Source organism: Lipotes vexillifer, unplaced genomic scaffold (assembly GCF_000442215.2).
Source record: "Lipotes vexillifer unplaced genomic scaffold, Lipotes_vexillifer_v1.1 scaffold666, whole genome shotgun sequence".
In the NCBI taxonomy this organism is placed as follows: Eukaryota; Metazoa; Chordata; class Mammalia; order Artiodactyla; family Lipotidae; genus Lipotes; species Lipotes vexillifer.
In genome coordinates, this window is record NW_006787408.1 from 2,675,791 (window position 1) to 2,703,653 (window position 27,863).

The window sequence follows — 27,863 nt, forward strand, 5'->3', positions numbered from 1 at the left end:
CCCCCCCCCCCCCCCACCGAGCCCTTGGTTGCCTTTTGAGGAGCAATTGTTTGGGCAACTCGGTGTAAAGCAGGGGGTTAATTTTACTTCCGTGTGGTGAGGGGGGGGGGAGTGGGAGACAGGAGGTCTTCTGCTTTGCCTCCTCTGCAGCAGCCCGGCCCCCATGAGGGTGCCAGCGCAGGGGTCCTGTCCCCCTCACCCCCGCTCATGAAAGAGCCTGCTTTCACCAGGCTCTGGACTCACCATTCATCCTCTCTGCCGACCAGATTTGAGGGGCTATCTCGAGGTGACGCTGGGGGCTGCACCTCAGGGACGGCATCTTAATGACTTGACTTGGCGGGCGTTAGAACAGCCCCATTCAGAGTGAGTTCACTCCCTGTGCAGTTGGCTCACTCGGCCTCTGTCCATAGATGTTCTCTTGTTCACGCTGCGTGAGGAAATGGAGATTTCCAAGTGGGAAGCAGACTTCCCAGCGCTTTAACTCTTCCCTGAAGGGGAGAGGAGCTGCAGAGAACGAAACACAGTCTCAGCTGACCCAGCTGCAGCTCCCGGGAGAGGAGCAAGGCTTTCATCTAATGTCTCCAGGGCTGGGGATGGAGGCCAAGTCACCAGGGATCACATTTTCTTTCCTCCCTGAGAGGGAAAGGGGAAGAGTAAAGGGCACATTTGAATTGTCCTTACGGTCAAGCAGCAAATATTTACTTAGTTTGTCTGCCCTGGTCCAAGGTCCCATGAAGGACGCACAGAAGTAGGAGATGTTGTGTCTGTGCCCCACCCCACCAAGGCACCAAGGTACTTACAGTCTAGTTATAGCAGCAGGTTTGCATAGAAAAGCCAGCAAGACCCTTTAATGAGGGCCAGTGAGAAATTTGGGCAGGAAGCGCCTTGGAGAAGGGAGTGAAGGTGGCCAGGGAAGTGGCTGGGGGAAGTAGGGCTGGAACTGGCCCCAAGGCATGGAGTTTTAAGAGATAAGAAGGGATGAGATGATAGCCGTGGGGTAGATGTGAAGGGAGAGAGGGGCACCAAAGTAGGGCTTAGTGAAATCCCATAAAGAAATATAAAAAGTAAGATGCTTCCTGGCAGAAGAGGAGACCTGACTTGTTAGACTTTGGGTGGCTGTGGATGGATAAGGACAGCATCCGAGTAGCACTGACCCAGCCAGATGCTGGTATCTCCCTCATGTCCTTGGTCTCCAGATCTCATGTGTCCCCGGGTCTCTTTCTATTTAAACTGTGGACACAGACCTGTAAAATCAGCATCATTTAGGAGGTTGTTAGAAATGCAGAACCTTAGGCCCCAGACCAGACCTACTGAGTCAGAAACTGCATTGTAACAGGATCCTGGGGTGATTCGTGGGCGGAGCCAAGTTTGAGAAGTTCTAGACTGTGTGACCCCACCAGCAACTGTCAGCAGCGTTAGTTCAGACCCCAACTTTGATTCAAAGAGCTGGGGAAACACACACACACAAACATCTTTGAGTGTCTCTGAACTACGGCTCTTCCCAGATGGAAATCTTTTTTTCTAAATTAGGAATTGGATTAGAATTTTTATGTCTTCCATTGTTTGTTTTTTTTGTAATTTATTTTTTGGCTGCTTTGGGTCTTCGTTGCTGTGCGCAGGCTTCTCATCGCGGTGGCTTCTCTTGTTGTGGAGCACAGGCTCTAGGTGCACGGGCTTCAGTACCTGTGGCAGGCAGGCTCAGTAGTTGTGGCTTATGGACTCTAGAGCGCAGGCTCAGTAGTTGTGGAGCACGGGCTTAGTTGCTCCGCGGCACGTGGGATCTTCCCGGACCAGGGCTCAAACCCGTGTCCCCTGCATTGGCAGGCGGATTCTTAACCACTGAGCCACCAGAGAAGTCCTAGATTTTTATGAATGATCTAGAACAGCAAGCGACTTTGAAGAATTCACAGAACAGAAATCATTTAAGTGGTTTTTATCTAATGTCTCCAATTTGTACCACTTTGTACTAATTATGCTTTAGAGGACTCCAGAAGAACAGATAATGGGGTCCTTTCCCTCCAGAATAGGTGGTCTGGTTAGGGGGACAAAAGCTATGGAAGTGAAGTGAGTAGAGAACAACACAGGGCCCGATGGTGCAGCACAGAGTCTCTGAACTGGGATGCGGAGAGGTCAGGGCAGGTGAGGCCTTCCTGGAGAAAATGGACGGTGGGCGGTCCTGGAAGATGAGTGCAGTTAGGTCTAGGGATGAAGAGTGTGTCCTCCGGGAAAGGTGTGGCGAGGGGAAGAGCAGGCGCTAGGTCTTAGCCACCAAGAGGACAGTAAGCTGCTCCCCACTCCCTCTAGAGAAAGTGCTTGCCTCATGCTGGGAAATCCATTTTACATCTGGGGCAGGGCACTTTTTTCTTTATCCTTCTGCTGTGCAATTTCTTTGTCAGTTCTCTTAGCTGAAGGCAGTGTTGTAGGAACAGGATGGCTGCATAGGCAGAATGGCTTGAGCCAAACCATAGATTGTGCTGTTGGAAGCTTGTGGGATCCAGAGGAAGTAGGCTGCTGACGGATAGAAGCCTTAAGGAAAACCCTAAATCAGATCGGGTACCAGCTGGGGTGTGGGGAAACAGCCTCACGTCCAGGGAAGTGGCACAAGGAAAAGAGTCTAGCGAGAGTGAAACCTGTACCCTGTGGTGTCTGTAGATGCCGAGGGCAAAGTAGGAACTTTTTTCCTTTGTGAGACAGACATCTCCAAGTAGAGACAAATGATCCTGCTGGGCCTGGTTTGTCATTGTGGGTTTGACCTAGGACAAGAGGGTGACCAGGATGTCCCCTCTGCTGCTTCCCAGACCAAGAGCTCATCAAATTAAGTATCCTTAGAGGGTTTCACCCCCGATACACCCGGCTCAGCTAAACCTTTTGAACTTGCAAGAGGGATCTGCTTATGGGCATTTTGGGGAAGGTTGCCTGATTGCCATCAGGAGTATAGGATTTAGGGTCAAATGGTAGGTTTGAGTGCTAGCTCCATCACTGGGTGACACCAGGCATGTCACTAACATCCTTGGAGTCTGTTTCGTCATGTGTGAAATAGGGATGATACACTCCTACCTCCCCAGATTGTTTCAGGATTAAGTCAGAGGCAGTGTGATGAGAGTTCTTTATCAAACGACAAGCACTGCGTGTGGTTCTTTCTTAGCTGTAGCAGCAGCAGCCCTTCAGCTTGCTGAGGTTAATTAGTCCCTCAGCTGGAGTCTGCACAGTGGAGGGGTTCGGGCAGTAGCGGGCATCAGAGGCCGGAGAGAACAGTGGGGAGCCAGGCAAATGCTCCTTGTGGACGCACGCTTTCCTCCCGTCTTCATGGGGAGTCTTCTCTATCAGTGCACTAGACATGCTGAGATCGGGGTAGGTGGAAAGAAAACCTTATTTTTACACTGGGGCATGAGGTCCTGCTGACCAACAAGAGTGGCCATCTTCGCAGAACTGGATTCTCCAGGTTCAGTACAGTTGGTCATCTTTCTTCAGACGTTTTAACCTGGACACTGCATGAGGGGAAGAGGAAGCCCGAGAGAGCCGGTCAGAGGGCAGGGAACGTTGCTGAGACAGTGCGCACACCCCGCATTCCTTCCCCGGGTATCTCCCTCTGCAGCACTTCCTCTGGGGCTCCACATTCAGTAATGGTGGCCATGGTCCTGAAGATGCTGTTACCAAATTCATCTCCTCAACTTTCAGAGGCGATCACGGTGAGGAAGCCACGGGGAGCTGGCGGCAAGCTGGATATGCGTCATCTTGTGTTATAAAAATAAATTAAAAAGCAACACCTGATACAAAGGTAGTTATCATAGTGTTATTTATAACAGCTGGAACTTAGAAATCATTTCTGAACATCTGTCAAGTGCATTGTGATCCACCCATACAATATGATATTGCTGGCTGTTAGGAATACTTCTAAAGAGTTCTGTAAAACGTGATAAAATGTTAAGTAACAAGCATAAATCCAGTGAGAGCTCAGTTCTTTTCTTTATACCTTTCTGTATTTTCAAAATTGCCTGCACTAAATATGCATTACCCTTATTCCACCAAAGCCTTTTTTTAAAAAGTGATATCTTAAACTAGGTTATGAGATGGTAATGCATAATGAAGGTCTGTTTCCAATTGTGTGACACATCTAGTGCTGCTTGGCAATGGGCTCTCTGTTCACATGTCCTTGAAAAAGTCAGAGCTCAGGGGTTTGGATCCAGCTCCACACATTCCCATTACCTTTCTGAGCCTCAATTTTCCTCATCTCTAAAATGGGAATAACGGTACCTGCTCTTTGTATCTTACTGGGCGAGATTTACAGATTAACATATAAAGTGCTTTATAAGGTGTAATGAGTGATACAAATGTAAGGCCGTATTACTCACTAATATGTTGCATAGAGAACCCCGCTAAGGTTTGGGCTTGGTGAAGCTCAGCATAGACACAGATCATCACTGTCACTCCTGTGCATGCACGCTTTCCCCAGCTGGGCTGGAGACTGCACATGTCCTCAGATGACGTAAGGAGCTGGGTTATCTGGAGCCCCAGATGGGCTATACCTATGGGGCTGCTTGGTAATTGGGTCTGCTGCTCTCTTCCCCAAGGCTGCCTGGGGCCTAGAAGGCCACCAGATAAGCATCTCCAGTGGGCCCCAAGCAGATTTGACCATTAGAGGGCCATGTTGGGTGGGCCCCAGACATTACTGTCAGCTCTGAATGCAGTCCAGGCCCTGTCTTCAGGGGCACAGACCACCAGAGTGGGTCAGGGAGCTGGGGGCTTAGCCCCAGGGGAGGGGAGGTGAGGAGGTTGAGAAATGAGACACTTCCCAGGATTCCTCCTTCAGGGCAGGGCTGAGTGAAAATATCTGTTCTTGTTTTAGCCACTCCAGCCCTGACCTCTTCTTTGTATCCCTTCTTTTAGGGCTTTTGATACACTAGTCTGGAGTATTAGTCTTATCTCTCAGTTGGGCTGTGCTCTCTTTCAGGGCAGAGACCAGGCCTCTCACAGAGGTATGCATATTGAAGTGTATTGATGCCTTTCCCCCTTGTGGAGTTCTGTCTGATCTGCCCAGTTTCTCCTGAATTTGCTAATGTAATTTCTTCCATTTTGACTGGCTAACTTTGATGCCCTTTCCTCTCCTATATAATTTATAATCTATATAATAGATTCCCTTACGCATCACTACTGTCTTCGGCACATATCTGAATATCCCAGAAAGTCGGCCAACACCACCGTCTGTTAACATATTTTGCCACTGGAATTGCCTTCAGAGCCAAAGACCATTCTTTTCAATACTTTCAATTGTGGCAAGGCCTTATCTTTGAGGGCATATTTTATTCTTTCAAACAACTGAGACCCATCCACAGCCAAGTCTGGTGACTAAAGGGGGTGGCTACACAGGATAAATGTCGTTTGGGGTTTAAAATGATGTATGTTCAGGCTTCCCTGGTGGCACAGTGGTTGAGAGTCCGCCTGCCGATGCAGGGAACACGGATTCGTGTCCAGGTCTGGGAAGATCCCACATGCTGCGGAGCGGCTGGTGCCGTGAGCCATGGCCGCTGAGCCTGCGCGTCCGGAGCCTGTGCTCCGCAACAGGAGAGGCCACAACAGTGAGAGGCCCGCGTACCGCCAAAAAAAAAAAAAAAAAGGATGTATGTTCTATGAAGTATTATGATTGATTTTCTTGTGTGACTCTGAGGTTCTTTCTAAAGGACCTCCCAAAATACTTAGAGCAGTGGCCATTTCACCAGAATAAAGTTTGTACCTTCTCCCGAGGTGGCTATTTTGAGGAGTTGTTGCCTTTTATGTGGCCTCGATTCAAGTCTGTCTCCTTATTTTCACCTCCCCCTTTCTGTCAGTCATAGCCTCTGGGACAGTGATGGCCACACATGAGCTCCTAGATAAATAACTGTTTGGTTTATGATGGTGACTCCAAATTAGCTGAGTGTGGACACAGTGCATGGTAGGGGGAGAGATGTGGTTAGTTTTAAGAAGTAGATCTGAGTTTCAGTCCTCCAAAGACAGGTGATCACAGGCGCAGAAACCTTTTACTAAGCCCTCCAGGTGATTCTTCTGCAGGCTAAAGTTGAGATCCATTGCTCTGCAAAATTGGGACCAATACCACTGCATAATTTAAATAAGGATCAGATGAGAATGTTTATGAACTGCACCTATAGCCCCAGTGATCAGTAAATATCAGTTTCCTTTTCCTTCCACCAACAAAACAAAACAAAACAAAACAACACACACAAAAACAGCGTTTTTATTTTAAAGCTGACTGCTTTGCAACAGTGGTTCCCAGCCCTGACTGCACAGGAGAATCACACGGGAAGCCTCAAAACCCCTTAATAGGTTGCACCGTTGGGCTATTAAATAGGACTCTCTGGGGGTAGGTGTAGAATCCAGGCATCAGTTTTTTGAGGCTTCTCTGATGATTGCTGTGAGCAGCCAAGATTGAGAAGCACCAGCTTTGGTTCTGCTCCAATTTATTTATTTATTTAAATTTATTTTATTTATTTATTTATTTTTGACTGTGTTGGGTCTTTGTTGCTGTGTGCAGGCTTTCTCTAGTTGCGGCTAGCCGGGGCTGCTCCTCCTTACGGTGCGTGGGCTTCTCATTGCAGTGGCTTCTCTTGTTGCGGAGCACGGGCTCTAGGCACACGGGCTTCAGTAGTTGTGGCACGCGGGCTTCAGTAGTTGTGGCTCGCGGGCTCTAGAGCGCAGGCTCAGTAGTTGTGGTGCACGGGCTTAGTTGCTCCGCGACATGTGGGATCTTCCCAGACCACGGCTCGAATCTGCGTCCCCTGCATTGGCAGGTGGATTCTTAACCACTGTGCCACCAGGGAAGTCCTGTTCTGTAATTTAATCCATGAAGCAATCAACCCCTAGGTGTAGGGCAGCCACTCGTCCTGATCTCTGGGACCTGGCACGCTCCTTCCTTCAGGCAGCCCTCGTGCAGCAGTGGCACAGCCTCAGTGAAGGGTCACAAAAGCCCCCTCCCCATTGCATTTGACCTTCATTTCATCCATTTACAGCCTTCTGCGAATTGGCACCAGCTTAGAATTTCACCACCAGCCAATAGACTGATCCAGGCTGGTTTATTTAGCTTCAGTCTTTCTCCTTAACCTGCTGAAATCCATTCTGCTTCTAAGCCTTCGAACCTTATAGGGAACAGGTGTATTGTTTTGATTCCTTGATGGCCCACAGGCATTAGGCATGGGAGCCCTAATCACGCTAGACATCAGGAGACTATGGCTAATTAAGCAAGCAGCCCCATTGGTGCAGTGGGTGACATCTTGGGGGCCACAAGCCAGGCTGACCAAAAGCTGATAATGGTTCCATTACTGACTTAAGTAGGGGTCTCTAAGCCAGGCTTAGAGCAAGAACCCCAAAGTTAAGGAGAAATTTTTAAGATAATGAAGCTCTGGGCAAAGCGGTTTTTCCCTGGTTGAGTTATAGCATGTGCATGCTGAAGCTTTAGGACCGTCCGTTTTGCCTTATCTTTTGATTGGCTGCCTGGTCCCTAAGTGGTTTTTTCCCTTAGTTGGGATCAAGTGTTTCAGAATTTGAGTTTTTAACTTGGGGAGAATACGTATAAATTTGTGTATATGAAATGTCCCCCCAAAATGAGAGAAACCGCTTTTTCTCCACCTGTAGCTTGGAGAGACATTCATGCAGGGTGGACCGGAAGCTTTTTTTAATGGAGCACCGTAGAGTCACTTCGGATGGCACCGCACCACACGCCCAGCCGTGCGTGATGCAGGCTGCATCCTGCACCGATTCCCCTTCTTCCTACTCACACTCCATTTGAGCTCGGGTATTGGTTCTTAATCCTACACCTAAGGTTCCAGGTCTTTTTCTGAGGTGAGTCGGTGCTCACCTAAGGGCAGCATCTCCCCCCTACCCCACCATGGAGTCTTTATGTCACTGTATCTTTTCCAAATCGTCACCCTTCTCGTCTTCCTGTAGTGTACACGGACATCCAGTTGGTGGGAAGGTATCTAACACAGCCTGGTCCATGTTGAAGGTAGACAATAAATAGCAGTTTCCTTGCTGCCAGGGGAGAACCTTTGATCTTGGACCCAGAAGAACTAGGTTTGAGACAGTGTCTTTTAGCACATCTCCACAAATCTCTCTAAATCTCCACAATTCTTCGTCTATTAAATGGGGATGGGAGTTTCTATCTCTCAGGCGTTTTGTGAGACTCACATGAGATAAAGTGTAAAAAATGTGCTTTCTGCACCCCTCAAACACTGTAAGGTATTGCCACTTGTCCTTCTAGGATCAGCTGGACTCCTGCCTCACTGGGTAGCCTGCCCTGACCTTGTTTGCTGACATCGGCTTGTTTCTTATCTTAACCACCTATTGTGCTCATTGCCTGTGTTTATTTCTCTGGTTCATGGGCATGTTTCAACTTGTTGGCTCCCCAAACAGACTGCGTACTCCTCGAGAACAAGGAATGTGCACCTCCTCCACAAGGTCCAAAACAGAGCTCAGTAAACACTTCTGGGTCCACCCGAGACACAGTCAGCCAGGGCCACATTCATGTGGTGTGTTCCGTATACCATGCATTGTGCAGGAAGCCCCTGTGGTCTCAGGAGGACCACCAAGAAAGACAGGAGCAGGGACTTTGTAGAAGGAGCAGTTGGAATAAGAAATACATTTCTGAGTCTTTTCTGATGATCCAGAAAACTTAGATAAAATATCTTTTTACAAAAAACCAGAGAATTGTAATATGCCATGTCTAGAATTATCATTAAAAAAAAAAATTCTGGTCTATTGCAGTGAATTCTAACACCCATCTAGGGAGAGAAAATAAGGCACAAGTACTTTAGGAAATGAAGCCTCGTTGACCTAAGAAGGGTCAGCTGCACGACCCAACAAACTGATCAAAATCAGCCTGACCAACAAATACACCTGCAGCCCTGAGACAGCGTTGACCTGGCAATGAGCAGCTGTAGGTCCAAAGTCTGACTGTGACTAATGCTCAGATTAGCCTGGCAGTGGGATCATTACTATCTGTCTTGAGGGTTTCATTGGTGGAGAGCTTTCTAGTCCTTCCAGCCCTTCTACCCTCATCTCAGTTGATCTTGACAAAGAAGACACGAGATGGCTCCCATTTCGGAGATGAGGCAGTCAGGGCACCGAGAATGCATTTTCTTGTTCAACATCAGATAGCTAGATAGTGTGTGGCCAGCATGTTAAAACACCAGTCCTCCTAACTTCCCGTCCCCTGATCCGTTGGCTTGAGAGGCCCAACCTGTGGTAGATGGGGTGAGGAAGTCAACTGGGTGCCTCGGTTAGGCCAAGGCAGGTCTCACCTTTACACTTAGCATTAATTATTCTTGTTCTTCTGTGTTGCTAATTCAATATGGCAGCATTACACATGTTTGTCTGTTCTTCCCAGAGTCAACGTTAGACAGATATCTCTGGGCTGTGTCAAGGTTAACTAGATAATCCAATTAAAGTCATGCAGGTCCCAGAGCACAACTGCAAAAACAAGGTAGCTAAAGTGGAGCTCAGACTTTTAAACCAAGAGACTGCATGAGATTCTCAACCTTTCTTTTTCTAAACGTTAAGATGTTGCTGTTTCTTTATTTCTTGCTAAAGCCACTACCTCCAACTGTTAAGCGGTAGAAAGTGTATGTACTGGCCTGAGAAGAGATGGGTTCTAGCCCTAGCTCTGCCACCAATTAGCAGAACTGCCCTAAGTAAGTAACTTAACCTGGTCGGGCCTCAGTTTCCAGATCTGTGAAATGGGGACAACAGCAGTGCCTGCCTTGCCCATCTCATATGCAGGGGGTGAGGATGGAATTAGACAGGGAGCATCCACATGTCTCAGGACTTCTAAGTGTCTGCTCACTGACTGTACACCCTCCAAGAGCTTATGTAGGCACTTGCTTTGTGACCTTGAGAAGTTACGGATGATGTCTGAGCCTCAGTTCCCAAGTGTGTAAATATGCTCACAATACCTACCATAATTGTGTTGTTAAGAGGATTATAATGAGGTAATATATGTAAGGTTCTCGGTGCAGCACCCGACATAAAAGTGGGTGTCAGTAAACATTTGTGTGGCCAAGGGAACGCAGTAGGAGCCAAATCTCAAAGGCCATTGGCAGACGGAGCACTGACTCCAGACGGCCTTTTCCTTCCCTGGCTCTTCCTCTCTGTCTGCTCTTCCACTTCAAAGAAGGGGCGATGGCAAAGGGAAGCGCTGTGCATGCAGACAGTGATGTAAATGTCATATCGATGTAAATGTGCTGGTATCTCTTTCACCCAGGAGGCCTTCTCTAGAGGCCCCTAATGGCTGGTCATGCGTTGATGATGCTTCTGTTGGGGAGCACGACGGTTGTGCTGGAGAGTGGAATCCAGTGTCCTAAAGATGCTGGCTCTCATGACACGCAGGTGTGATGGGTACAGTTGTAGCATCCTGTCCCCTTCCCACCCTCCCTTCCTGGGCCAGGATGCGTGCAAACCTCGAACAACTGCTTTCGCTCCACAGTCAGAGGTCAGGATTAAAATGCAAATGAGAGGGACTAGTATACAAACTGCCACTACAGGCTGGAGGAAGAGCAGGGTGATCCTAAGGGCAGGTTCTGAAGGCGTGGGGTGCAGGGACGAGAGTTCTGAGAGCTGGAAGTCAGGGGCAGAGGAGGAAACGTGAGTTGGGTAAAGGAAACAGAAAAGGGAGATAGGACAAGAAAAACAATTTCGCTCGTTTCACAATTTTTCTGAAGGTTCTTCCTGACCATCAACAGCTGTTGGAGTTTCCTCCTGCAGTCTGAGTCTATGATGCTTGATCCATCCAAGGAGCTGGTTGTTTTGTTTTTCTAAAGTGAAGCATGTGGTAAAGTCAAAACAGTGCCTCTGGCCCACGTCTTGGAGGTTTGAGAGGCGGCGTGTCAACATTCCGGGAATCCCAAAATACTGAATTTTCAGTCCAGATAACAGGCTGCACAGCCAAACAAAAGGAGAAGCAGCCCCTGGTTTTGGAAGTCTCAGGAGAGAGGATAGACAGAGTAAGCTGGAGCGGGTTGGGTGAGGCCTTGAGAGCCGTGAACTGCGTTGGACACCTTTTTAAAAAAATAAAGACACACTTGTTTATTAAACAAGCAATATAGGGTTGTTGTTTTTTTATAGAAACATAAGAAAATACAGAGAAGCACTAAGAAAAAAATTCCTCCTAACCTCACTGACCTGACACTGTAACAGTTTTGAAGCTAGGGAGGCAGGACATCATTGATGGAGAAGAGCCTGGATTCCGGGGCCCAGCTGCCCGGTGCAAAGCCCCACTTCCCCATTTACCCGCGCAGAGGCTGCAGGTGAATTACAGCAGTCTCCCCTTATCCACAGTTTCACTTTCTATGGTTTCAGTTCCCCACGGTCAACCCCAGTCTGAATATATTATGTGGAAAATTCTAGAAATAAACAATTCATAGGTTTTAAGTCTCATGCCATTCTGAATAACATGGTGAAGTGTCCCACCATCCCATTCAGGACATGAATCATCCTTTTGTCCAGCATATTTGTGCTGTATACGCTACCTGCCCATTAAGTATAGGAAAAAACATAGTACAGGTAGGGTTCGGTAGTATCTATGGGGTCAGGCAATCCACTGGGAGGCTTGGAATGAATCCCCCGTGGATAAAGGGAGACTACTGTACTTAGTCTCCATGGACCTGTTTCCTCATCTATAAATTGGGGGTAATAATAACAACTGCTTCCAAGGGTAGTTGTGAGAATTAAAGAAGCCAGTGCAGTAGTGCTTAAGACAGTCCCTGGCACATAGTAAGTACCATATACGTGATAGCTGTAAGAATAACAGTTATTAGTATTTTATTATATTTCTAGACTTTTTCCTATATAAGAAGTGTTATGTATAATACATTTCCATGAAAATAGGATTATGCTGTACTCTTGTAACATTTTTACTCTCACGATTATCTTTTCATGAATATATTTGTTATTGATATTAGCTAACATTGACTGCTTACCATTGGGATAGGCCTGGCACTAAAGACTTTACAGAAGTTGGGGGCTTCCCTGGTGGCACAGTGGTTAAGAATCTGCCTGCCAGCGCAGGGGGCATGGCCTCGAGCCCTGGTCTGGGAAGATCCCACATGCCACGGTGCAACTAAACCCGTGCACCACAACTACTGAGCCTGTGCTCTAGAGCCCGCAAGCCACCACTGCTGAGCCTGCGTGCCACAACTACTGAAGCCCATGCACCTAGAGCCCGTGCTCCACCAACAAGAGAAGCCACCGCGATGAGAAGCCCGTGCACCGCAACGAAGAGTAGCCCCCGCTCGCCGCAACTAGAGAAAGCCCATGAACAGCAACAAAGACCCAACACAGCCAAAAATAAATAAATGAAAAATAAATAAATTTATATTAAAAAGATTTTACAGAAGTTATCATATTCAATCCTCACATTAACTCTGTGGGACAAGCACTGTATTACCACTTTACAGATGAGAAAACTGAGGCTAATCAGGTTAAATAATATAAACGTACAGAGCTGGCGAGTGGCCCTCTGTCCTGCAAGGAGAAGGAAGATGAGGCCTGCTGGTAGCCTGTCCTGGCAGGATTAAAGAGGAATCGTGTTTGTGCTCAGTCCTTTTTAACCCTCAGCAGGTGTGCACGTCGGGACATCAGACTGACGGGTGTCTGGCTGACTGTTCTTGGGCTCTAGTGGCATTTTCGATTTTTACGGTGGAACTCACTCTCTGGTACGAAATGGGATCTAAGGTCCAGTACTGGGCTTCATTGTCTCTAAGAGCATTTTATCCAGAAGCAGATCTTCATCCTGTTCTCCAGAGGCTTTGACACAGCCATCTGGGCCACTGGCCACAGCTTCCTCACCCTTCCCTCTCCATCCCTGGGCATTCACCTCAGTCCCCAGATAGCCCTGGACCAGGTCCCAGGCATTGCCAGTGGATTGATTCAATCGGCAAGGCTTTGCTCAAACCCCACCCACGTGAAGCCCTGTTGTGGACTCCATGGCACGCAGGAGGGGAAGGCGGCTGAGAAGACACGAGACGCATGAAGGCAGAGCTGACAGTTCAGAGCTGACTCTCCGCGGCTCAGGTGACTGGCGTGAGCCCGCGTCAGCTCATCGGGACGGTCTGGCCGTGCCGTGGGTGGGGAGTCCCGGGGATGTCGTGACCAGGGGTGTGATGGGATGACAAGTGACGTGCTAGAGACTAACCCCTGCCTCTCGATGTAGGAGTAGCTCGGAGAGGAGAAAGGAGAAGTCCCGAGATGCTGCCAGGTGCCGGCGGAGCAAGGAGACGGAGGTCTTCTACGAGCTGGCCCACGAGCTGCCCCTGCCTCACAGCGTGAGCTCCCACCTGGACAAGGCCTCCATCATGCGGCTGGCCATCAGCTTCCTGCGTACACACAAGCTCCTGTCCTCAGGTGAGGCTGCGGGCCCCCGGGCTCCTTCCCCACGTGTCCTCGCATGCAGGAGGCGCCACTGGGCCAGAGTTGGAAGGCCACTGGCACAGAGGGAAGGTCTTCCTCCCCAGGAACGCCCACTCTGCAAACCTTCCACCCATAGGAACGCCGTCATTGGCGCTTTGTCCTCTTTCGTTGAACATCTTTCCAGCAGTGGCCTTTGCAGTGAGTACAGCCATGGGCTGAAGAGCAAGGGCAGGACCAGGGGAGTGCTTGGAAGCTGAGGGGACAGAGAGGGCTACGAGAATGAGAGCAGCTTTTGCTGGCTCCCCAGTTCCCATGCTCTGGCTGTCAGACCCACACTCCAGTCTAGGGTGAATGAATCCTTAGGAAGCACCTTAGTGCTTATCCGCTGGCCACTTTCTCCAAAAGCGGAGGTGTGCCCATAGGATCTTTTCGTCTTACTAGCCAGGACCCCAGGCAAAGTATTCAGTGTCTCTGCTCTTAGTTTCCTCATCTGTTAAAAGGGGTTAAAATACTTACTGCATGGGGTGTCTTTAAGCATTAACTGAGAGAAAGTCTGTAAAGCGCCAGACCCGGCCACGCTACTCACCGGGGAGCCCCTGACAGGTAACAGTCTCCCCTCAGAACCAACTAATTCTCACCTCCCCTGATAATCTCTGCAAGTCTCAAGTTCACGAAACATTTTTTATCCCCTCAGAGCTCACCTTCTTCTAAATACCATTTCCTGTTAGTCCTGACCAGACGGAGGTGGCCTGGGGATTCTGCCAGTGTCAGGTCTGACGCGACAGTCCCCTCTAGTCTGCCAGTTTCTTAACAAAACCAGGCAGCGGGCAGTGCCCCTCCGCACCCCACCTGGCTGTGGCACTGCAGGTGGCAGCATCCAAGGTGGTGAGTGGAGGAGGGCTGGCAAGGGAAGGTTCTCTTGCGCTGGCTTTTCAGTGTTCCTTAGTGAGCCGTGTGCCTTGGAGTGGGGTTGACTCTGCCATCCTGTTATGAAGTGGCTATTCTGGGAAAGAAACCCAGAGCAGAGGGAATCCAGTGTGAGGTGGGGAGGCCAGGCCGGCATGTGCTATTCTGGGCCCTGGAGCACAGGAAGGATATGGGGGGAAGACTTTCAGAAAGTAGGATGACAGCTCAGTGGGTCCAAGGGTTGGAGGGCTAACCCTGGACTGCGAATTTAAAGAGTCTCAAGAAAGAGCAGACAGGAGGGAGAGAGCCCAGGGCTCTAGAAATACTTTGAAAGAAACAGTGCAAGGCAATGGCAGACTTGTCACCCTAGATGCTACAGGAAGAGGGAACTATGGGCTGAAGTATAAGAAAGGCTTGGCGATGCCATCGCAGGACACGTGTGTACTTTTTTCCTTTAAAGAAGCTTGTCCTCCAGGACAGGTGAGGGCAGTGTCCGGTAGTGTTGGAATCATCTTTACGTCTGCACAGAGTAGGGAGTGGAGGACTTAGTGACTAAACGGAGACCCCTTCCCCACACTCAGAAGCATCTCAACTTCCCTGTTACAATACTTGGGATTCCCCTCTTCGACACGGATTTCTTTGGGTTTGTCGCAGCTTCCTTCCACCACCACCACCACCCCTGTTCCTCCACCAGCAGGGAGCCCCGAAAGGAGTAATACATTAATCCTGGGACATCTCTCTGATTGAATTTGGACTTGTAGGATGTTTCTCCTCATTTCACAGGTGATGAGAAGTGAGGCACAGCAAAATTAAGCTTGCTCCAAGTCACACATTTAGCGCCTGGAGTTCAAGTCCTTTTGAATCCATGGGAAGAGAGACATGGAGGGCAGGAGCATTCTGCAAACCTGGCCAGGCGGAGATGTGGATGAGGGCTGAGGACTGGGGGAAAGGGAGGGTTCTCCCTTGGAGGGGGAACCAAAGTTAAACAGAGGCACCAGGGGCTGGCCCTGAGCACTGGGGTCTGCAGGAGGTCCTCACACACTCAGTGACTGTTTCTACCCTTGCTCTTGGTGCACCGCCTTGGTTTCCGAGCTCTCCCGTGCATAACCGTCCCCCTCAGTGGTTCAGGGTTGGCTTGGACAGGACACATATTGGAGGCTCTGAGCACATCTGCCTGCATGTGTGCTGGCGTGAACCCCCTGTGTGCCAGATATGCCCAGGGAGATAGGACCAGAGTGGCCACAGCGAGACATCAACACATCCCCTCCCAGGGCGGTTGCAAGTGTAGAAGCAAAGTGCCTGTGCTCTGGCTGGGCTTTTGGCCCTGGACTGACCAGAGCAGAGCCCTCAGCGTGTCAGCTCTGGTCCTCTCGGTCCCGAGGAAAGAAATGACAGAAAAGGATAAAAAGTGTCCACATTTGGCCATCTGGTCTGGGCGTCCTTGAAGGAGCAGTTCTCATAAAACATGCATCACCTGGGGGAGGAGGAGGTGGATGGCTTTCTGTACCTTCTCTTCCAGGCCGCTGCCACACATTCTTTAGACCAATTGTTGTTATCGTTTTTAGGAATTGTATGCGAGACAGGATCTTGTTCTTTTTAAATCACATTTTGCTTCTTCAAAACATGCAATGCAGCGAAAAGGAGTACAGGATTTGTGGACAGTTGGACCTGCCCTGGAACCTCAGTCGGGCTGCCTTCCTTCTCTGCAGCCTTGTGAAAACCTCTTGACTACCTTTGAGCTTTACTTTCTCATCCGCACAAAGAGGATACCAGTACTTACCGTGGACATTGGATATGAAAGCCCTTTTCCTCTTGCCTGCCACATATGGGCTCTCAGTAAGTTATAGCTTAAGAGATAAAACTTACTATGAACAAGCAAATTGATTTATAATAAGAGTAGTCTTCTGGAAAAAATGATGTAAATGAAAACCCAGTGTAAACCCTTACTGTCCTCTTACCACCTTCTAGCAATTTCTAGCAAAATGCAGGGTTGCCAAGCTTTCCCAAGTCAAAACAAACCACAGATCCATTATTGAAGCATTTCTAACAAAGGTGAGCGCCGATGTTGGCTCACTTTATGATAGGAAATAGCTGGTTGCATACCTCAGAGTTCAAAAGGCTAAAAAAGACCAGGTTTTGCTTTAGAAAAGTTTCTTCTTTACTTAGTAACACGTTTCCCTTTGATTTTCACAGTAGGCTGTTCTGTGTGGGAATGTTGGAGAGGAAACCTCAATGCTGAGAAATTCAGGCTGGGAGTCTGGGCGGCCGATTGAGATTTGTATCACAGGAAGCAAACTGAAACAATAGCTTTATGATATTAGCTTCCACGCTGGGCCGAGAACAGAACACACTCTGACGGGAACATCAGTGGAAATACCACTTGATTGTCTTAAATCCTCTTTCAAGAGGAGCTCCGCAAACTGTAACCAGATGAGGTTCACTCCTGCATTCAGACAGCCTTAAACAGTGGTAGATATGCAGAGCTGGCTTTTCACTATAAAATTGATTTTTGGCTTCCCCCATACTCATATGAGGTAAAATCAAATTCATTTTACATGAGAGCTAGAGGTCAATGTGCAGCAAGCTTTCTAAGACAAATGTCAGGTTTATTATTAATTCATTGGCATTTGCTTAGTGAAGACATCAGTCTTAACAAGAGATTATGATTTCCTCGTCTCTAGACTACTAAGGGAAAGACATTAAAATGTGGGACAAGTGATTTTCGTTTTTTGCCATGACCTTTTCATGCAGGAGAGAGTGAGACCAGAGGGAAAATTGTGGAGGCAGATATGGTTTCTGGTGCCCTCTTAGGTCCCCCGTTCGGACTTCTTTTCCCAGGCTTTCACCTCTACTTTTTTTTTTTTTTTTTACTGTCTCACCCCCTTGCCCCACTCACCTTCCAAACCAAGGCCTTTTTCTGTCCTGTTTGGTGAAGAGCTGAGAGGCTGATTCATGCCAGAATGTTAATGGCTGAGAGAAGCTAATTGTACAGTCTCTTCTAGAGATGCTTTGTTCAGATCATTCCCTTAACTTAAACCAAAAAAGTCTGGTCAATCAGCAGGTATGTACTGACCCCAGCCCAGCGCGACATCTTATGAAGGGTGACACAGAGAAGTGAGATAGGATAGTAAGTTATGCACAGAATAAAGGAATGAATTTCTAATGGTGGACTTTCAAAGCCCTTTGGGAGGCCTGCAAGGTCAGATAAAACACAGTGCGTTCTGCCAAAGGTGTGAGGGTAGCCCAAGCCTACTACCAGGCAATGGTGGAGTTTAAAGGTGGGGCTAACGACCCAGTAAGTGATTCAAAAATAGTTTCCTCGGGCTTCCCTGGTGGCGCGGTGGTTGAGAGTCCGCCTGCCGATGCAGGGGACACGGGTTCGTGCCCCGGTCCGGGAAGATCCCACCCACATGCCGCGGAGCGGCTGGGCCCGTGAGCCATGGCCGCTGAGCCTGCGAAAAAAAAAAAAAAAAAAAAGTTTCCTCATGGCTTGACTGGGTCTGCTTTTGCAGTCAGCACACCCAGGGCTGGGTGTAGTTGTGGGTCTGTGGGCTGGAGGGAAGAATTGGTGTAAAAGGAAAGCCCTTTCGTTGATAACTACCCGGTGACACATCTGCATAGCACATCTGCACCAGGAGGGTCACATCAGGGTGGTTTGAAGACCAGTCAAAACACTCCTGGAACTTCTCAGACTAGGAACAGAGGTAAAATAACCCTGGTGGAATAAAAATGCACCCTGACCAGCAGCCCTGGGACGATCTGGTCCCAGAGGCCCGGTCAGGAGCGTTTGCCCTGCCACCTGCCCGCTCGCCCCAGACGCCCAGCTCCTGCTGCCCCTCGGGTCCCGTCCCCCCTCCACCCCCCGCGTGGTGCTGCCTGAAGGAAATGCGCGGTGCTCCGGAAAAAGTGCTCCGAAACCTCAGCCCGCGCATATCCTGGCTGTGGGGAGTCATCAAAGCCTGTTTACTGGGGCTATTTTTAGCATTAAAGAACCTTGTTGTGCTCCTGGGCCCAGCATGCTGCATCTCTGCAGAGTGCCTCTGATCTGCATGACCCACCTCTCTTCTTTGGGGTCAGACCCTGAAGGGTCCTGGGAAGCAAGTAGCTGAGACCTGGAGCCCAAGGCAATTTAAAGACCCTGCTGAGGGTGTATGGAGCACCTACTGTGGGTTCCTCTTTATTCGGCACCAAGGGTTTCTTCTGGATTGTCGTGCAGCCTTACGGCGGTTCATCTTTCTCTTCCCCACCAGTCTGTGGATTCCTTGAGGGAAAGGATGCTCTTACACCTGACTTTCCCTAGGACAGGACTGAGCATCTAGTAAGCGTCACTTGTTGACAGATGACCTGACTGATTTCCTGCTTCGTGCCCAGCATGGGGCAGACATGTAGCAGGAGCACAGTAACTGCGTAGTGAATGAAAGAATTTTCTGTGTGCTTAGCACTGAGTCAGAGATTAATGATCCCATCAGAAGATGTGATGCTCCCGAGAAAGAGCAGAGGAGAAGGCAGAGCCGTCTTCAGCCGGATGATGTGCCTGAGCCCCCGGCCCCTCGGGTGAAGGGCTACATCCGGCCCCGCAGTTTCCACCCTCAGCTCCAAGCTGACAGTACACTGGCCAGGTTCCTTCCGAAGCCCCCAGGAGTATAGGCAGGTGCTGCGGCAGCAAAGCCTTCCATAGACGAAAGAGGCCTTGCTGTCCCAGGGTTCCCGGGGGCCGGCCTGCTGGCTTCCTGGCCCCCCAGCCCTTGTGACTTCAGTTCCAAGATGTTCTGTTTCCATTCGTGGGCCCTGTGCACCCCTCTCCCTCCCTCCTGGAGGCCAGCTGGCCAGCTGCTACAGCCAATTTCGCCACCTCCTGGAAGCAAGTGTACTGGGCACGGGTGGAAACCAGTTTGGCTGTGTCGGAACTGGTAAAAAACAGGAAATTTTAAGCAGAACTATTTCCTCTGGGCCTAGTTAACCCAAATAGGGTTGTCTTGGGATTACTCCAGATTTTGAAGTCAGTGTTGCCACTGAGATCAAAGACGTTGAAGAGAAGAAAATCTCAATAGGCCAGAAATCACAGGGCTGGCCTCTGCTGTCTGGAGAAGGTGCTCACCTCTCTGGTGTGATTTTTAACAGTGCTGAAAACCTCTCCTCACCCATCCCCCAAATAGGTCACCACCTGCCAAACTTGATTTTCCCGGCATTAGGGTCGCTCATAGGACCTTGAGTTAAGGCAGTGATTCTCCACCTGTGGTCTTAGGGCTATCAGCATCCACATCACGTGAGAACTTGGTAGAAAAGCACATTCTCAGCCCCCAGCCTGAGACCTACCGACTCAGGAACTCTGGGCAGGGGGCACATCCAGGGTGGCTCCGTGACTCTGTGTGACCTGTGCGGTCCCACACAGAAGGGCCCTGGGCATGGTTTAATGTTTCAACAAGAGGCCCCACATTCTTACTTTGCCCTGGGCTCGGAAATCCTTGTTTTAGCAAGTTTTCTTGGTGGTTCCGGTGCACGCTCCAATTTGAAAGCACTGAGTCAAGTCATGGTCTCTCCTGCAGCCCTTGTTTAAATATAGGTGTTAACCCAGAGCATGAACATTGACCGAGGCACCACCCACACCCGGAACTTTGGTTCGCTATCATCAGTTCAGCTAACCAGTTAGATGGCAGGCGCCCGAAGCAGGGATCAAGTGTGGGTATGTGTGTGGTAAAAAGGCCATTCCCAGACAGTCTCCCCTCCCATAGGCTAGCCACCTGAATCAGGTTATGAAGAGGAAAGAATGTCCCTCATTCCATTCTACCATTTTAGCAAAACAGAGGGAAGTCACTAGGCTACTACTCACTCTGTATGGCCCAACTCTTGGCTCTAAAGGCTGGCCTGTCCCTGGGCAGCACGAGTGACCTCGGCACATTCACCGATCCTGTGTCCTGAAGGTGGATGGTCCACAGTGGTGCCCCTGAGGCCCCTTGGTAGGAACATCTTCTAATTTGGATTTGTTCTTCTTGAGGAATAACAGCATATGGCCCAGAGCTTAAATTTAGGAGCTCAAGGGAAAAGAGAAAAGAGAACCAAATAAATCCAGTGCCCTTCCAGAAAGGCCCTTGAACCTCATTTCACAGCATCCATGTGTCCCTTGCCAAGTGGCCCATAAATGCATTGCGTTTTACATTCCCTAGAACAGTCTCAGTTTGAAAGACTCCTTTTTTTTTTAGTTAAGTGAATGTTAACGTTTATAAGTGACAAATTATTCTCTAATCCTCTTGTTCTGTAAATTAAGGGAGGCATACTGGGCTCTATGTTTGTACTGGATGAATACAAATTTTTATAAGTGAATGTACATTTGGAGTTAAATAATGAGCTAGGAGAAGCAGGGCTGAAATAAAGTCTGTGGTCTGAGCCATAAGAGCCAAGGGTCTGGGGCCTGAGAGCTTTATTTGCTGGGACAAGAGCTGAGTCTGCCTTCTGCACATAGCAGAGGTATATTTCATAGGCCAGGGTTCCTCAAAGCGCTTGGCTGGGGAGTGGACGCCTTCCCAGGTTGCCCCTAGCAACCACCTCTGCAGCCTGCCACCGGCACAGCAGCAGCCACCTCACGTGGCTTCACACCTCTGGTCCTCACTCCAAACCGCCTTGCATGCCAGATGAATCTCCCCAAAGCAGTGGTCTGAGATGCCACTGCTCCAGGCCACTGGACCCACGTCGTGAGGCCAGTCGATAAGTCTGGGAAATGGACCCTCCTCTTCAGCCAGGTGGACCTGTTCTCCGTCCCTGGAGGGAGCTTTCTCCAGGCTCTGCCACCTCCATGCTTTCCAGTGTCGGCCCAACCCACCAGGCCCAGAAAGCCCTCCTTTCATTTAACAGAGGGAGATCCCTGTTTTTCACGCATGTCTTCAAATGCCCTTCTTTAAACAGTTGTCTCTGACCACCCCAAAGCGACCCCCTCTTCCTATGAACCCTTCAGCACTTACTGTCTGTATGCCTCTTGGGTGCCCAGTTCTGTCAACCTGAATTTTTTACTTAGATTTGTGTCTCTGTGTGCCACGCAGCCCCTGTCCAGGTTTGAGTAAATCTGAAGACAGTGACAGTGTCGTAGAGGGGCAGAAGGGAGAGAGAATCACGATAGTTAGTACGTTTTAGGAATTTTACATACGTAGTTAATCCTTACAACTCAAAGAGATGGGAATTATTATCTCTGTTTAGCTGATGAGGAAACTAATATTCAAAAAGGTTGTTACTTACGCAGAGTCATAATAGCCTAATAGGAGGACTAGTCCAAAGCCTATGAATGGTTACGAGTGTGGCTTCTGTATTCAGCTGCCTGAGTCCACTGGCTACAACCTCTAAAACCTTAGGCAAATGACTTAACCTCTCCAGGCCTCATCTGTAAGATGAGGCAAAAAAATAGTACTTGCCCCACAGGTGTCTTGAAGATTATATAGCATGCTCAGTGTAGTGCCTGATATGCTGTCATTGTTCAACATCCATTAGGGGAAATTATTGGGCTGACTACTCCTATAACTGCCTTTGCATCTGTGGCCACTACTGCTGCCACTGCCACTGGTACCACAAGTATGCGGCCACAACAACCGTACTGCCCGCAAAGCTCCTGTCAGGGTGTCCTCTGTGCAGTGGTGTTCATCAAATGCCTGCTGCTTGAGCCTATGGTGGACACTTGGATGGTTGGCAGTGTGTGTTTCCAGAAGAATCCACTTAATGCCTTTGAGCCATCCCTGGCAGACATCCGTCCATGCCAGTCACGTCTGCTTTAACACATTGATGCAAGCCGTCCACCCCCTGTCTCTTTCCAGTTTGCTCTGAAAGTCAGCCTGAAGCTGAGGCTGACCAGCAGATGGACAACTTGTACCTGAAAGCCTTGGAGGGCTTCATTGCCGTCGTGACCCAAGATGGCGACATGATCTTCCTGTCAGAAAACATCAGCAAGTTCCTGGGACTCACACAGGTGACACCCCCTCCTCTGGCTCTTTCAGAAAGGGAAAGCGTTTCCACTTGTGGGTAGAAATTAGTGGAAGGTTCTGATCACATCCCTCCTGACCTCTCCTTGCATATGCCCACCCTGCTTCTCTCTGATTTCAAGCCTCAAACCTCAGGAACACACTGAGAACCCCTGGCATTGGGCTTAGCATTGCTGATGGCCACCCTGGTGGACAGCTCTGCCGACTGGATTAACAGAGCCACCCTTGTGAACCACATCCTTCGTGAAGTCTGTTACGCTGGTGTGTCTGTGGACCTGTGGAGTGGAACATGAGAAGACCTGATTTAGCCTCCTCCCTCTCTCCAAATGTGAAAAGGGGGCCCAGCTTCCTCTTGGAGATTTCTTCTTCAGTGTTAGGAATAATGAAGCCCAACCTTGTTTTTGAAACAGGTGGAGCTAACAGGGCACAGTATCTTTGACTTCACTCATCCCTGTGACCATGAGGAGATCCGTGAGAACCTGAGTCTCAAAAATGGTAACGTATTCTTCATTGCGTTTCTTTTCTTTTCACACCACCTGGGAGGGGATCTGCCTTACCTTTGTCTACAAATGTAGGATGGTTGGAACATGGCCATCATGATCTAAAAACACTGACATCCATAAAAAACCCAGCAGAGCCTAGGAGATGAGATCGAGGGCCCTGGAAGGACCTAGTACTCAGAAGGATCTCTCGCTGGCTCTTCCTGGGGCCTGATGTCACACTCCTAGGGCACTCCTTCAGGTTAGGACACTGTCTCCAGAAGGTTTCATCACCTGAGCATCCAGCATCTCTGCCAAATGACACCACCCAAACCAATCAGCTCATCTGTGCCAAAATGTTCATGGGAACCGTTGTGGTTGTCCCTAAGACAGTTGTGTAACAGACTGCCCCAAACATAGTGGCTTAAACAGTACTTTTATTAGCTCTCATGATTCTGCGGGTTCTGTCGGTGGTTCTTTTGCTCCCTGTGATGTCAGGAGGCTGGACTTGGTGGGATGACCAGCGGGTTCACCCACACCTCTGGGACCTTGTGGCCGGTAGCTGGAGGCTGGGGCTCGGCTGGGATGCGGGCACGGCTGGACCTCCCTCTCACTCTGTGAGGTATCGGAGCCTCTCCCTCTCCACGTGGGGTCTCCAGGATAGCTAGACTTCTTACACGGAAGCTCAGGGCTCCCCCAAAGTGCAAAAGCAGAAGCCGCCAGGCTCTCCGAAGGCTTTAGTCCTGAAACTGGTACAGCACCACTCTGCCCCATCCTGCTGTTAGAGTGAGTTACAGGCCAGCCCCATTCACTGTGGGAGGGAACTACAGGAGGCCCTGAATACTAGGAGATGTGGCTCATTGGGGCCACCTTTAGAGACTAGCTACCCCGGGAGCCAAGGAAGGAATCTGGCCTCCTGGTGATAAGAAATGGGACAGGTAGTTTTTGATGGAGAAGAGATTTATAAGGTCTCGTGCACTGCACCCTCCCTGTGAGGCCTCCAGCAGATGCCGGTGGATTGAAGGGCCTATACAAGCAGAAAGCACTTTGCAGTGACAATCAGAGCTTGCTGCATCATCTCTTGTAACGGGGGACAGTCAAGCAAAAGCGCAGATGGGCATATTGTCAAGTGGACTGAAGCTTTGAGAAGAAGGGGACTTAATGACTTTCAAGGTCCCTTCTGAACCTGAGAGTCGATCTCTGCCCTGGGCAGATTGTGCCCGAGTCTAGACATCCCCTTTTCTATCTCTCACCTGTCACTGCCATGGAGTGTGTGCTTGTCCAACCTGAATGACAGAGGCAGTGGTATCAAGCCTGCAAGGTTTTGCTCTTATTACCACACATGCTGCAAAAGCAGACACTTCATTGGTCCACTTCTACCCTTGTTACAGACCGAGCCTGCAAAGCGCAGGATTACCACCACCTCTACCCACCCCACCACGGCCTCCCCGCCCAGCGCCTCTGCTCTCCCTCCCGAAGGCCACCTGGCTCCAGGCATACACAGGCTGGGGAGCACTCTGGGCTGTTCACTGTCTTCTCTGTGCCTCTGAGAAACTCTTGTTTGGTTCTGTGAGGAAGGGGCTGCCAGAGCTTCTGAATCCCTTTCTAAAACAGGTGCTGGGAGCCCACGAAAACCAAAAAGTCTCTTAATTTCTTCTCTGCTCTGGAAACCCTTGGGCCCTTGGGTTCTCAGTCTTAGTTCAACCTCTGACCCTAGTCTCAATCTGATCATGTGATCTGAACCGAGTCACTTCATTGCTCTGTTTCTGGGAGTCTTTCTTTTCAAAGTGACAGTATTGGACCAGGCAAAGTCTAGGACCTTCCAGCTCCCAGTTGCCATGATTCAGCAGGACTCTACTCTGTTGATCCGAGTAGAACTTTAGATCTCTTGGTCCCTGTGTCGAGGACTTGGGATCCAAATCAGTGAATCAGCAAAGCCTTTGAAGGTGCCGACCTGAATGATCTGTAAGCACAGGGTTAGTGCGAGCACCCAGGGAAAGATAAGACTGCGAGGCTGGTGTGCAAGGCTTTGAAGGCCAGGAATTGGGCCTCGGTCCTCTTCCTTGTAGACAGAGGGGAGCTGGTGGAAGTTTTGAGGCAGAGGTGGAGTGATCTGGTTGGAGCTGTGTTTAGAAAGATTAACCAAATGGCAGAATGGGGGAGACTCAGAAGTTAACAGGTCAGGAGGCCACAGCCCTAACCCATGTCACAGCCACAGATGAGTCCTTCCAGCCCACTTCTCAGCACCTGAGCTGGTGCTGGTGCTGTGTCCAGGCCCCAAGATACAGGAATGTCTCATGATGTGCAAAGCCCACTTGTGGGAATTAGAATTGTAGGAAGAAACATAACTGAGTATGGGAGAGATGGTTTTATAATCATGATGGAGAATATTCTCTCTTTAAAAAAAAAAAAAGATTCACCATCTGGTCTATTACTTAGGGGGCTCTCCTAGGGATGTTGAAGATAAATTCAAAGGTGTCACAATTCATTCAACACACAGTGACTAGGGGCTGTGTCACCCAAATAAGTCACAGCCCCCTGGGGGTTCAGGTTCAGAAGCTGGTGGCCATGCCAGAGGGAGGGGTGTGATTATTGGAAACAAGGCTCTGGTCTGTTCTGAGATGCTGGGCAGGGGGCGGGAGTGTAACTTGGAAGGTCCAGGATGGCAGAATTGAGACATGGGCAGGGGGGCTCAGCTGGCACTTACTGCATTCATCACTTTTTTTTTTTTTAAACAAAAAGTGGGAGAGGTTCTGAATGGCAGGCTATTTGGAGACTATAAGGAAGGAAGCAATCTTGTTTGTCTTGGTGATTTATTTGATTCTGGCTGAGAAAGGATATGATCTGTGCTGAGTTAATCCTCAAGGTGATCTCCCCACAGGAGATCTGGACCAGCAGCGTCTCTCTTGAACCTTTGACCTATGTCACTTTAGGGGAGAAAGCAAGTGGTGCACGTTCCTGAGTGCAGCCATTGCAGGTTGAAACTAGGGCACCGGAGGGACAGGAATGAAGAAAAGACAGGGCTGTCTAAGGGACATATCCAACCCGAGAGGCTTATCGCCTTGGAGTAATTGTGGCCTCGCCCAGACTGTCCCTTGGAATTCTCTGGAACCTGGACCCGCCCCGGGAGAGGTTTGCTGGGATCACGGCCGATGGTCACTCATCGCCTGGCCGCTCTGGAGTGCGAGGTGCAGTGGGCGATAACACGCTGGAACAGCCCCGACCCTTCAGCAGTGGGAGACAGGCTGGAGATGAGCGAGCCTCGGTCCACAGCCAGGGTGGCACGGAGCATTCAGGGCAGGCTGCGCGTGCTCAGAGCGCCGCTCCTCGGGGAACACACACGTGTTGCCCTGAAAAGCTGCCCCCGCTCTGAATGCAAACACGAAACTTCAGCTGTGGCTCCCCTACCCTTCTCTCTGTCCAGGCTCTGGTTTTGGGAAGAAAAGCAAAGACGTGTCCCCAGAGCGGGACTTCTTCATGAGGATGAAATGCACGGTCACCAGCAGAGGCCGCACCGTCAACCTCAAGTCAGCCACCTGGAAGGTAGGACGTCGGGCCTGGGTTGGAGCACCGAGTGCGCCCCCCCCCGGCCCCGCCCCCGGCTCTCGGCTCCACGTCTGACCCTCCGCGGCTGGTCTCCAGGTCCTGCACTGCACGGGCCAGGTGAAGGTCTACAACAACTGCCCCCCTCACAGCAGTCTCTGCGGCTGCAAGGAGCCGCTGCTGTCCTGCCTCATCATCATGTGTGAGCCCATCCAGCACCCGTCCCACATGGACATCCCCCTGGACAGCAAGACCTTCCTGAGCCGCCACAGCATGGACATGAAGTTCACCTACTGTGACGACAGGTGGGGCCCGGCCGGGGGGGCGCGCGCGCACGCGCGCCTGTGGTCAGGGTGTGGGTCTGCGGCATTAATGTTGTATTGCTGGGTGCAGGTCACTGTTTCATCCCGTCAGTGCCACCAAGGGGTTCCTCATACCATATTGGGCTGTCCCCTGTTGTCACAGCAGAGCTGATCTGGGGTGCTGCTGCTGTCATGGTGGATCGCGGTGGTGTGTACATATTCCTCCACATATGTGTCAGGCTCCTAGGAAACCTCCAGGCCACTCTCCCTCCCCAGGAGACGAGGGTCTAGAGATCTCCATTAGCAGCCCCAATTCAGAGGCCAGATGGGAGATTTGGTTTCTGTCCTGGAAGCGGCCCTACGGCCGCGTGGCTCCTGTGTGTTCTTTTCAATGAATGAGCTCTTTCCTCGGCCTTTGCGCCTCCTGCGTCACCTCCATTCCAGCCACTGTCCAGTCTACTTTGGAAGGCTTTTCAAGAAAGGGAACTAAGCCAGACCCTAACCCCCAAAGCCAGGCTTAACTGGAGATTCTCTTATGAGAGAACATAGTGGTTAAGAGCCTTGATTCAGTGAGACGGCCTAAGTTCCAATCCAATAGGAAGTGTTCGGTGTTAGCTGTGGTCCTCACCCTAAATTGCTGCTTTTTTAGAGTAGTTGAAAGAGCGCCTAAGACGGCACATGTAATCCATGTCACTCTAGTTTCAGCTTGAGGAGAGGCTCGAAACAGGTGGGGAAGAGGCTTGGGTTGTTGTGGAAGTGGTGGGAGGGACAGCTCTGACTCCCCCCTGCCCGTCCTCTGCCCTCCCCTCTGTGCCTGGGCATTGGGAACATGGGCGGGTCGGGAGGTGGAAGGAGGAAGCCAGGGAAGGATAGATGCCGTGGGCAGTGGCTGCCATCAGAGAGGGAAGGACAGGCCAGGAGCAGGGGCTGGGCTGGGCAGGCCTGGCTCGAGGAGCTGCCACTGCAGTCTGCTGACTAGTGCATGACCAGAGGTGGCCTTCAGGGATCTCGCCACCTGACCCGATTTCAGCAGTGTCCAGAGTCACCATGTTTGTCCAGAGTCATAGTTTTTGTGGCAGCTTTCTGCTGCTCCAACCTCTCCCCTCTCCCCTTCTAGGGTTTCTCCAGAAACCCTGAGATCTCAGCTTCCCCTTCTCTATAATGCAGATGAGAATACTGTCTGCACCTGTTTCACAGGATCAGTGTGCGATGAGATGATGGCTATGGAAGCGCTTTGAGAACCACAAACCCCATAACTGATGGGAGGCTTTTTGTTCCTGCTG

The 27,863-nt window shown here is 50.0% G+C and overlaps 1 protein-coding gene across 1 annotated transcript in view; it reads left to right on the top strand.

The window, feature by feature from the left end:
• The window catches only part of EPAS1 (endothelial PAS domain protein 1), an 88,721-nt gene that overhangs the window by 37,068 nt on the left and 23,790 nt on the right, over window positions 1–27,863 (top strand). The window contains exons 2-6 of the mRNA XM_007459966.1: window positions 13,193–13,383; window positions 22,092–22,243; window positions 22,667–22,751; window positions 26,160–26,278; window positions 26,378–26,583. Of these exons, the coding sequence (XP_007460028.1) occupies window positions 13,193–13,383; window positions 22,092–22,243; window positions 22,667–22,751; window positions 26,160–26,278; window positions 26,378–26,583 (753 nt within the window). The remainder of the gene's footprint in view (window positions 1–13,192; window positions 13,384–22,091; window positions 22,244–22,666; window positions 22,752–26,159; window positions 26,279–26,377; window positions 26,584–27,863) is intronic.